Source organism: Mustela nigripes, chromosome 5 (assembly GCF_022355385.1).
Source record: "Mustela nigripes isolate SB6536 chromosome 5, MUSNIG.SB6536, whole genome shotgun sequence".
NCBI lineage: Eukaryota > Metazoa > Chordata > Mammalia > Carnivora > Mustelidae > Mustela > Mustela nigripes.
This window is the reverse complement of record NC_081561.1, coordinates 69,085,984-69,098,110: the sequence shown is the minus strand read 5'-3', so window position 1 is coordinate 69,098,110 and position 12,127 is coordinate 69,085,984. Positions and strand designations below refer to the sequence as shown.

Here is a 12,127-nt window from a genome sequence, read left to right as displayed (position 1 = left end):
ATTCAGAGAAAGTATTATTTCTTAAGTATCATCTGTGCTGAAAGAGTTGTTTCTTAATATAGTGCCCAGAATTTTGAGTTGTCATTCTTTGGTCATTGTGCATACTTAAGTAGGTTGCTGTTGATGTGATTTCTTTTATCTGCTGGTCTTTTGAAAGTTTATATGGCACAGGTAATACTAGGCCTCCCCATATTTAGGAAAACTACTTAGAGCAGGGGTACTTATTTTATTGGCAATGAATTAAACAGTAAGCTAGGATCTACCAGAAAAGTTTCTTCAAGGCCAATTGTTTATGTGCAATAGATTGAATCTTAGTGTGGTGATAGATGCAGATTATTTGTGACTGATAAACTGTATTCTCTCTTATCTCCTAATATTGCTGGTTTTTACACTAGCCAAAATGAAGTGTTAATTGCTGTATGCTGTTAAAATACACTAGATATGTAAGATAAATGGCCTTTTGAAGATGAAAACATGACTCCCTTGAGAATGGTGTATACAGTTTTCTGATTTCACAGGCACTTTTAAGAGGAGATTCTAATTTACTTTATAAAAATGACGTTATAAGCTTGGTAAAATAAAGTGTATTTTGCAGTCTGACCATAAGTATGTCATAATAAGGTACATCTTCCTTGAAACTTGATGCCTCAACTGAAAAGATCAACCTGGATACCACTAGTTTGGCTTATTTCTTTTAAACCTTTTGTTTAACATGTCATATACAATAGTATTTAAGGGGGAAATGACCCTCCTTAATAGTCCACTGAAAGCTGCAAGTATTGGCTCTGGGCCTCTTATGTTGCCTGTCCTAGCTCTTTTATTATTGCTCCTTGAAAACATTAAAGAGCCTTTGAGCACTTTCTCCAGTAGTTTCTTTCCTCACCGTTGACAGTACTTTACAAGAAAGGTCAGAGGGATTCCCAGATGTGCCATGGCATGTTTCAAAGTGAGCTGGTGTCTCCTGGAGGGAAAAAAATTGCAAAAGCGTCACTGGTTTCTGAGACAATCCATACGATTTCTTGCTGGACAACTTTTTGGTGACTCAAGCAGCTAACCATATTGCAACTGATGAGGCACCATGAGTGTCTTCATTTTTTAAGTACCCAAGGGGACCCATGTGATGGAGAGCTGCATAGAACATAATCTCCAAAATTGCTTCTGTCTGTACAGTTTAAGTGCAGGAAGAGGATGGCTGAAAGAGATGGTCTGGGTTCCAAGATGAACAAAGCCTAAATTAGTGCCTCTCAGAGATAAATGAACCTAGTTAGTTAGCTATTGTTATAGGCTGAATTGTATCCCCACCCCCACCCTATTCATATGTTGAAGCCCTAACTCTCCAGTACCTCAGAATGTGACTGTATTTGGTGATAAAGTCATTAAAGAGACAGTTAAGTTAAAATGAGTTCCTTAAAGTGCGTTGTAATCCAGTCTAACTGGTATCCCTATAGAGGAGGGAATTTGGACATAAAAAGAGACACCAAAGGTAGCATGCACAGAGAAAAGACCATGTTGAGGACACAGTGAGACTGTGGACTCTTGTGAAACAAACTGAGGATTATGGAGGGGAGGGAGGTGGGGGGATGGGTGAGCCTGGTGATGGGTATTAAGGAGGGCACATGTTGCATGGAGCACTGGGTGTGGTGCATAAACAATGACTCGGAACATGAAAAAAAGTAAAATAAAATTAAGATGTTAAAAAAATTAAGTGCTTTGAAGGGAAGAAAGAAAGGATGGGGTAGAGAAAATAAGGGTTTAAAAAAAAAAAAGAAGAAGAAGAAGGCGGCAACTATTTGCAAGCCAAAGAGAGGCTATAAAAGAAACCAACCCTACTGACACCTTAATCTTGTACTTCTAGCCTCCAAAACTGTGAGAAAATACATTTACATTGTTGAAGCTATCCAAGCTGGTATTTTGTTATGGTCATCCTAACAAAAGAATACAGCTATAATTATTTGCCCTCACGGTTAGGCTTGTTTGGCAATCTCAGTTTATTTAATCCAGTTATTGGTCTGTTATCAAGTGCTTTCTGTGGTGTGAAATGAAGTGATCATTTAGCTATGGCAGTAGGTTGCGGCAGGGTATGGAGTGGTATGCCACAGCTATTCAGAGAAAGTACCTACCGGTGTTGGGCATACAAATTAAAATCTGAAGGGACAAGATGCAGCTTTCTTCCTTGCTCCAAAGCTGCTCTGCGGAGGGCTTCTAAGAATCCTAAACTTGAAGTTAAATTGAGGTCACCTACAAAACAAGATGAAAAGAGTGAATTAAAATGAACTAGAGTTAAATTGAATTAAATTAAAATATTGAATTAAAATGTATTATAACTAAGATTTAAATCAAGTCTCAGCTCCTGCCTGCTGCAGAAGTTATCATAGGAATGGAAGTGCTAACCTCTTGCTTTTGTTCAAATCCTGGATTTCCACCTGGGGTAATTATATTAGTCCTGCATTTAATTCTCTTTAAAGAGACATTTGCATTATTGTCCTCATTAAAAAAAAAAAATCTCATGTAAGTCTTGTCGTACTATGATCTTTAATTAGTTTAAAGGGCTCCCAATTATTTATTAGTTGTAGGATGTCAAAATTTAATGATAGTTCTATTCATTATTTTTAAGATTTTATTTATTTATTTGTCAGAGAGTACAAGAAGTGCGAGCAGCAGGCAGAGGGAAAACCAGGCTCCCTGCTAAGGAAGAAGCCTGATGCGGGACTTAATCCCAGAATCCTGGGATCATGACTCGAGCTGAAGGTAGACATTTAATCAGCTGAGCTACCCAGGCGTCCCTTAATGATAGCTTTATATAAGATTTTCTGTATAAATGTAGAATGTCAAGATTTGTTGGCATTTACATTTCTAAAAGGAATAAATACTACAGTAATGATTTTAATAACTATATAGAGAGAGCATTTATTATGTGAAATTGTGTTCATGTCTGTGCATAGTCAAAGACTAAACATATATAGACTTTACTGGAAAGATAACTATGTAATCAAGTGAGTAGGGTATAGAATAGAACATGTTAGATGGAACTTTAACCAGTTATTAAAGTTCTGTGGGAGGCAAAATAGGATATCACAATAAAGGCTATGTGTGTACATGTGTGTATGTGTGTATAGTATATATGTATACATATGTATATGTATGTATATATATATGGTATGCTTTTTTATCATTTGTAAAGAATTTTTAAATAACCTGTTTTTAAGCCTCAAAACATCCTGGTATGGTAAGAGGGTAATGTATTATCATTCCCACATAACAAATGAAGACACAGGTGCTCAGAAACCTGTTCCTTTAATTTCTGACCTAGTGCTTCTCCATTCTCTTTCCTCTGTCAGATATTTAAAGTGGCCTCTATGTGTAGAAAAAGCAATTGGTATCATTTCCTGGAAGAACCCATAGGCTGGCAGACACTGTAGTAGTGTCTTGATTAATGAACTCTTGAGGAATACAGCTCCATGAAAGAGGTTAGCGCAGGTATATACTATAACTATATAGAGAGTGAGAGGAGACTTTTTTGTCAAGGCAAAGCTATGGGAGTCTCCCCCTTGAGGCTCAAGAAGGTCAAGCCTCCTGTTGCAAAAGGGATATGTAGGGGAGGATGGACCTACATATCCTAGAATGCCTTGCTATACTATTTTGGAGGTTTCCGTATTTGTTACATGAAGTATGACTCCTCTCCCCCATTCTGTGTTCCACCTCATTAATAACATTTTCACTATTTTGTGTTCACTGCCATCCATCATTATGTTACAGATTTGTTGAAGATATAAACGATGTCTGATCCCTTATCCATAACTGGACTCCACTGTAAAACACCCTTTGGATAGCTATCAGTGACATCAGTCAGCTTTCTGAAGCACCATAATTCTGTTTGTTGTTGACAGTTTGTTGATGTTAATATCATTATAGTGTTTCTGACCAGAAGAATATGAATGGAAGTGCTTAATAATTATTTTCTATTTCTTGTATCTAGTTATTTACCATGTGTTCTTACCCCTTTAATAAACGAAGCTCTTTCTAAGTTCATTTTTCTCTTGAACTCAGTCTCCACTTATCCATCTTTCGTGTTTTACATTCAATCCTTTTCTCTTTAACCCTCCACTTCTCTCACTCATCAGATGCTCTCTTTTCCCCATATCAGGGGAAATCCGTGGTAAGTCAAGAAAGGACTCAGGTTTTTAAAACCTCTCTGGGCTAGAGCACTGCTTGCACAAAGCCACTGCTAAGCATAGCAGCATTTCTAGTTGGTTACTATAGAGACCATCAGCATCAGATGGAGCCTCGCTTGACGAGGCTTGTGAGATTGGAGGCCTCATATGCAGGGTCGTGTGGAAAAGGCCAAAAACTGGAAAGGATAGGAAGGGGGAAAGTTTCACAAATAAATGAACTAATAGGGAACTGACAGATTTTAGGTTGGTAGAATCTGTGCCTGCCAAAGCCTTGAATCCAGCATATAAAGAATCTACTTTTAAGAACACCAGTATAATTACACAGTATTTTTTTTTTAAAGTAACAGCTATGCTGCTATGAACATTTGTGTACAAATTTTTGTATAGGACCTATGTTTCCATTCCTTTGGTTACATGCTTAATTAAGAGTAGAGTTGCCGGGTCATATGATAACTCCTTTTGAGGAACTACCAAGCTGTTTTTCAAAGTGACTACGCAATTTTACATTCCCACTAACGATGTGTGAGTGTTCCAATTTCTCCCCATCCACGCCAGTGCTTATTATGTCTTTTTGATGACAGCCATGGGTGGTATGTGGTGAAGGTGGTATCTCATTGTATTTTGACTTATATTTCCCTGATGGCGAAAGCTGTTCAGAATTTTTTGTTTGCTTATTGGCTATTTGTGTATCTTCTGTGGAGAAATGTCTGTTCTGACCCTTTGGTCATTTGAACAATTGGGTTTTTGCCTTTTTCTTATTGAGTTGTAAGAGTTCTTTATATGTTCTAGTATATGCGCTGCCAAAGGGAGCACAAGTTCTTTATATATTCTAAATGCAATTCTCTTATTAGAGACTTTCAGAGACTTGTATATCTGTTTCAGAAAATTTTTCTGCCATTCTGTGAGGGGTTTTTTCCTTTTTTTTGGTCATTGGTAGCCTTAGCTGCCCAAAAGATTATAACTTAGACAAAGTCCAATTCATCTATTTAGCTTTTCTTTTTAAATTTATTTTGTTTTTTTTGGTTTTCTTTTGGTGTCACTTTTTGAAAACACTGCCATTATAATCAAAGGTCATGAAGATTTACACCTATTTTATTTACATGAAGCATTTTATACATTTACTTTATTTCTGTTTTCTTCAAGGATTTTAATAGTTTCATTTTTTAAAGTTTTTTTAAATTAAAATAGTCAATGTATTTAAACTAAAAAACAAAACAGAACAAAAAACAGCTCACTCATTTCTCCCTCCATACCAATTTAGTTTGGCAACCACCAATCTATCTGTTATTTTATGAGCTTGATTCTCTGTATCTATGAACTTTTTTAGAGTCCACAAGTAAGAGAGATCATGTAGTATTTTTCTTTCTCTGACTAATTTTGCTGAACATAGTGCCCTCAAGGGTTATCCCTGTTGTTGTGAATGGCAAGATTTCATCCTTTTTTATGGCTAAATAATATTCCATTGTGTTTATATACTACAGTTTATTTATTTATCCGTCAACAGGTTGTTTTCATGTCTTGGCTATTGTAAATAATGCTGCAGTGAACATGGTAATACATGTATCTTTTCTAGTTAATGTTTTTGTTTTCTTCAGATAAATACCCAAAGTGGAATTGTTGGGTAGTTTTCCTCTAAGAGTTTTATACTTTTAGCATAGTTTACCTCTAAGATTTTTATACTTTAAGCATCTTATATTTAAGTCTTTGACCCAGTTTGAATTATTTTTTGTATATGATGTGAAGTAGGGGTCCAAATTTATATTTTTGCATGTGGATGTCTAAATTCCCAGCAGTATAACTTGAAAAGACTGTTCTTTCTCCCAAGAATGAATTGACCATAAAAGTATGGGTTTGTTTCTGGACAATCAGTTTTGTTATGTTGGTCTGTATCCTTACGCCATCACCATATTGTCTTGATTATTGTAGCTTTGTAGTAAGTTTTGAAGTCAGGAAGTGTGAGTCTTCCAACTTTGTTCTTTTTTAAGATTATGTTGGCTACTTGGGATTCATTGAATTTCCATATGAATTTTAGCATCACTTTGTCAATTTCTACAAAGAAGATAGTTGAGATTTTGATAGGGATTGCATTGAATCTGTAGAACCCTTTGGGGAATATTGTCATTTTAACAATATTAAGTCTTCCAGTCAATGAACATGTGTGTCTTCTCATTTACTTAAGTCATCCTCAATTTCTTGGGGTTTCACTGGGGTTCGGTTTTACTGGGCCTCGGGGAAGAATGTGCAAGCCCAGGCCACAGCAGGCATTGGGCCTGAGCCTGTCCTCTGAGGCCCCCAGAGGAAGCGCTACCACAGGGGGAGAGTCAGGACAGTGTTCTTAGTTTTCAGTGTTTATAGTTTTCAGGGTATAAGTTTTGTTCTTGTTGTTGTTGTTAAATTTATTCTTTATCCTAAGTATCCTTTGTACTTTATCCTAAGTATTTTATTCTTTTTGATGCTATTGTAATGGAATTATTTTCTTAATTACATTTTTGCATTCCTCATTGAAAGTGTAGGGGCATCTAGGGGGTTCAGTCAGTTAAGCCTCTGCCTTCAGCTCAGGTCATGATCTTGGGGTCCTGGGATCAAGCCCCATGTCAGGCTTCCTGCTCAGCAGGAAGTCTGCTTCTCTGTCTCCCCCTGCTTGTGCTCACTCACGCTTTTCATTTTCTCTACAAAAAAATTAATAGGGGTCCTGGGTGGCGCAGCGGGTTAAACCTCTGCCTTTTGGCTCAGGTCATGATCTCAGGGTTCTGGGATCAAGCCCTGCATCAGGCTGTCTGCTCAGCTGGGAGCCTGCTTCCCCCTCTCTCTCTGCCTGCCTCTCTGCTTCTCTCTGTCAAATAAATAAAAATCTTTTTAAAAACAATAAAATCTTAAAAATAAAATGTACAGGCATACAACTTTTTAAAATTGATTTTGTGTCCTTCAAATTTGCTGTACTCATTTATTAGTTGTAATAATTTTTTGTGGATTCTTTAGGATTTTCTATATGCAAGATTATGCTATCTACAAATAAAGATAATTTTACTTCTTCATTTCCCCTTCTGGATGCCTGTTATTTCATTTTTGGCCTAGATGCCCTTTCCAGAATCTCCAGTACAGTGTTTCATAGAAATAGTGAGAGGGAGGTCTGTGAGTGGTTCAGTTGGTTGAATTTCCGACTTTTAGTTTAGATTCAGGTTGTTGTCTCCACGTTGGGTCCTAGGATCAAACCAGCATGGGGCTCTGTGCTCAGTGGAGAGTATGCTTCTCCTCTTCCTCTCCTTGTGCCTTTCTCCCCTGCCACATGCTCTCTCTCTCTCAAATAAATAAATCTTAAAACAAACAAACAAACAAACAAAACAGTGAGAGTGAACATCCCTATCTTGTTTCTGATCTTAGGAAAATATTCAGTCTTGTACCATTACGAATGATGTTTAGTTGTGGGTTTTCTATAGATGCCCTTTATCAGGTTGAGGAATTTCCCTTCTGTTCCTAGTTTGTTGAGTGTTTTTACATGAAAGAGTATTGAATTTTGTCAAATGCTTTTTGCTGCTTCTATTGAGATGATCATATGCTTTTTGTCCTTTATTAATATGAGAATGCTATATAAATTGGTTTCCAGATGTACCTCAATCTTACATTTCTGAGATAAATCTACTTGTCTTCACTTGTGAATGTATTTTCACATTAGCATATTTTTAAAACAGTATTAAAATATTTCTCTGATATTACCATAGCCACTGCAATCCTCTTGGTTACTGTCTAAAGTGTGTTTCTTGTAGACAACACATAATTGGATCATGTCTTTGTATTCATTCTGCAAACTGCTTTTTATTAAAGTGTTTGTTTACTTTTAACATACTTACTGATGAGGTAGGATGTTTCCCATACGTTTTCCATATGGCTTATGTCCTCTTTGTTGCCGTGTTCTCCATTACTGCCCTCTTCTGTGCTTGATGTAATTTCTAGTGTATCGTTTTAATACCTTTTTTCTTCTTTTACTGTATTTTTTGGGTTATTTTCTTAGTGATTCTCTTGGGGGCTATAGTATCTTAATTTATAGCCAATCTAATTCAGGTTAATACTAATTTAATTTTAATAGTATATAAAAATTTTGTTCTAGTAAAATTCTGTTCCCTCCGATGTGGAGAAAGGGGAACCCTCTTACACTGTTGGTGGGAATGCAAGTTGGTGCAGCCTCTTTGGAGAGCAGTGTGGAGATTCCTCAAGAAACTAAAAATAGAACTTCCCTATGAGGGAAGTGCAATTGCACTCCTGGGTATTTACCCCAAAGATACAGATGTCGTGAAAAGAAGGGCCATCTGTACCCCAGTGTTCATAGCAGCAATGGCCACAGTCGCCAAACTATGGAAAGAACCAAGATGCCCTTCAACGGACGAATGGATAAGGAAAATGTGGTCCATATACACTATGGAGTATTATGCCTCCATCAGAAAGGATGAATACCCAACTTTTGTAGCAACATGGACGGGACTGGAAGAGATTATGCTGAGTGAAATCAGTCAAGCAGAGAGAGTCAATTATCATATGGTTTCACTTATTTGTGGAGCATAACAAATATCATGGAGGACAAAGGGTGTTAGAGAGGAGAAAGGAGTTGGGGTAAATTGGAAGGGGAGGTGAATCATGAGAGACTATGGACTCTGAAAAACAGTCTGGGGTTTGAAGTGGCGGGGGGTGGGAGGTTGGGTTACCAGGTGGTGGGTATTATAGAGGGTATGGACTGCATGGAGCACTGGGTGTGGTGAAAAATAATGAATACTGTTATGCTGAAAATAAATAAATTAAGTTAAAAAAAATTCTGTTCACTCCACCTTCTTTTGGGCTATTATTGTCATACAAATTTCATCTTTATACATTATAAGCTGATCAACACAGTTTTATAATTTTTGCTTTCTGCAGTTTTACTTAAATCAGAAGAAAAGAGTTACAAACAAAATTACATTGATAAACTACCTATGTAGTTAGTTTACTGGTATCTTTTATTTCTTTATGTGTACTTGAGTTACTGTCTTAGTGCTCTTTTGTTTCAGCCTGAAAGACTCCCCTAGTATTTCATGTAGGTCTGGTCTATTAGCACTAATTTGTTTTTTCCTGGTATTTTTACTTTACAGTAATGAAATTGTAGAGTGTATATTCTTTTGCTCAGTATTATATTTTAATATTTCATCTGTATTGTGTTTATTAATCTGCACTTCATTTTTTACTACTGTCTTATATTCCACAGTATGAATATACAACAATTTCTCTATCTGTTCTACTATTAATGGACTTTCGAGTCTGTTCTGTGAGGTTTTTTCCTTCTTTAGTCTGTTGATGTGATAAATAATATCAATTGATTTTTGCTTGTTGAACCAGCCTGGTATACCTCAGATAAATCCCACTAGATCATTATATGTAATTCTTCTTATACATTGTTGGATTTAGTTTGCTGATATCCTAGTATATGTGCTGCCAAAATGAGCACAAGTTTGCTAATATTTTACCGAAGATTTTATCATCTATGTTCATGAGAGATATAGGCTGTAGTTTTCTTATAATGTCTTTGTTGGGTTTTGCTCTTAAAGTTATGCTGGCATAGAATGAGTTAGGAAGTATTACCTATACTTCTGTCTTTTGCAAAAACTGTAGAGAATGGGTATCATTTCTTCCTTAAATGTTAGTAGAATTCACCAGTGAAGCCATCTGGGCCTGATACTTTCTATTTTAGAAGGTTATTAATTATTGATTCCATTTCTTTGATGGATATGGGCCTATTCACATTGTCTGTTTCTTTTTATGTGAGTTGGTAGCTTATGTTTTTCAAGGAATTAGTTCATTTCATCTAGGTTATCAAATTTGTGGGCATAAAGTTGTTGGTAATATTTCTTCTTTATCTGCTTCATGTCAATAGGATCAGTGTCCCCTATTCTTTTCTGATATTAGTAATTTGTGTCTTTTCTCTTTTTTTCTTAGCTTATCAATTTCATTTATCTTGTCAAAGAACAGATTTTGGTTTCAATGAACAAATTTTGGTTTCAGTGATTTTCACTATTGATTTCCTGCTTTCAACTTCAGTGATTTCTGCTATAATTTTTATTATTTCCTTTCTTCTGCTTGCTTTGGATTTAATTTGCTCTTCATTTTCTAGTTTCCTAAAGTGGAAGCTTGTATTACTGATTTTAGATCTTTCTTCCCTTCTAATACATGCACTTATAAGCACTGTTTTTACTGCATCCGACACATTTTGATGTTAGATTTTCATTTTTATTTAGTTCAAAACACTTTTAAATTTCTCTTGAGATTTCTTCCTTGTCCCATGTGTTATTTAGAAGTGTGTTCTTTAATCTTCACATTATTTGGGATTTTCTAGTTCTCTTTCAGTTATTGCTTTCTAGTTTAATTATATTGTGATCTGAGAGATTTATGATTTCTTTTTTAAATTTGCTAAGCTGTGTCTTATCGTCCTGCATATGGTCTATCTTGGTGAATATTCCATGGGATCATGGGAGAAAAAAATACATTTTGCTATTGTTGGATGAAGTCATTTATAGATGCTTGTTCTGTTCAGTTGATTGATGGTCCTTTTAAGTTCAGTTATGGCCTTACTGATTTTCTGCTTGCTGGATATGTCCATTTCCCATACAGGGGTGGTGAGGTCTCCAACTATAATACAAATTCATCAGCTTCTCATTTGACTTTCACTAGTTTTTACCTCAAATATTCAGAGGCCCATAAATATTAAGGATTGTTATGTCATCTTGGAGTGCTGACCCCCTTTTATCATTATGTAATGTTCCTCTGTCTCCCTGATAATTTTTCTTGCCCTGGCATCTGTTCTGTCTGAAATTAATAGAGTTACTCTCATATTTTTTGGATTAGTATCAACATGGTATATCTTTCTCTGTCTTTACTTTTAATCTGCATGTCTTTATATTTAAAGTGGGTTTCAAAAAAGTGAAAATAAAGTGGGTTTCTTATAGAGAATGTATAGTTGGGTCATTTTTTATCAACTCTGATAATCTTTTAATTGGTGTATTTAGACTATAAATGTTCAAAGTGATTATTGATCTTGCTGGATTAATACTTGCCATATTTGTTAGCATTTTTTATTTATTGTGCTTGTTCTTTGTTCCTGTTTTTATCTTCCACTTTTCTGCCTATTATGGTTTTTTTGTTTGTTTGTTTGTTTGTTTTTTGTTAGAACAATCTAGATGAATTTACTCTCATTCAAAGAGATCACAAAAATGGGAATGTAGCAACTGGGTCAGGTAGTATGAACACACAAAAAACTACAGGTTTGTACATGTGGTTCTGTTTACATCGGGAACGGGCTCCCTGGGATTAGGCACAGCAGCTGCACTTGTCCGACGCCTCCTTGCAGATGCAGCCCTGGGCATACTTGGCACAACCCGCAGGGCAGCAGGAGCAGCAGCTCTTCCTGCAAGAAACGCATTTGCACTCCTTGCATTTGCAAGAGCCGGCGCATGTGCAGGAACCACCGGTGGAGCAAGAGCAGTTGGGGTCCATTTCAGACCACCCTGAGGACGGAAATTCAAGATAAACAACTCAAAAAACACAACGCTGTGGGTTGAAAGCACGATCCCTGTTATGGTTTTAATTGAGCATTTTATCTGATTCTAGTTTTTTCCTCTCTTAGTATATCAATTATGCTTCTTTTTAACTTTCATAATTGGTTTCTCTAGAGTTTGCAATATACATTTACAATTAATCCAACTCCACTTTCAAATAACACTAAAAATACTTCATGGGTAGCACAGTACCTTGTAACTAGCAAGATATTTCTAATTCTTCCCTCTCATCCTTTTTATTATTGCTCCCATTCAGTTCACTTGAACATAAACACATATAAGCATACATATTTGAATACATTATTACTATTATTTTTAACAAACTACTATTAGGTGAATTAAGAATAAGAAAAACAGAAGTTTTTATGTTATGTAGTCCTT

The 12,127-nt window shown here is 36.0% G+C and overlaps 2 protein-coding genes across 6 annotated transcripts in view; one reads left to right on the top strand and one right to left on the bottom strand.

Annotated features, from left to right (window-relative positions):
* The window catches only part of MCM9 (minichromosome maintenance 9 homologous recombination repair factor), a 93,877-nt gene that overhangs the window by 39,017 nt on the left and 42,733 nt on the right, over positions 1–12,127 (top strand). Inside the window, exon 8 of one of the 5 annotated variants that reach the window (XM_059400625.1) lies at positions 3,757–3,817. The exons of the other annotated variants lie outside the window; for them this stretch is intronic. Coding sequence (XP_059256608.1) covers positions 3,757–3,773 — 17 coding nt within the window. The 3' untranslated portion in view covers positions 3,774–3,817. Of the gene's footprint in view, positions 1–3,756; positions 3,818–12,127 lie in introns of those variants that run through there. 5 annotated transcript variants of the gene reach the window in all.
* On the bottom strand, positions 11,499–11,684 carry LOC132017335 (metallothionein-1-like). Its single transcript, XM_059399126.1, has one exon. The coding sequence runs from the start codon at positions 11,682–11,684 to the stop codon at positions 11,499–11,501; it is 186 nt and encodes a 61-aa protein (XP_059255109.1).

What these genes read in the sequence shown, in the direction of transcription:
- LOC132017335 (XM_059399126.1), bottom strand. Translation starts at nt 11,684, where the DNA reads ATGGACCCCAACTGCTCTTGCTCCACCGGTGGTTCCTGCACATGCGCC.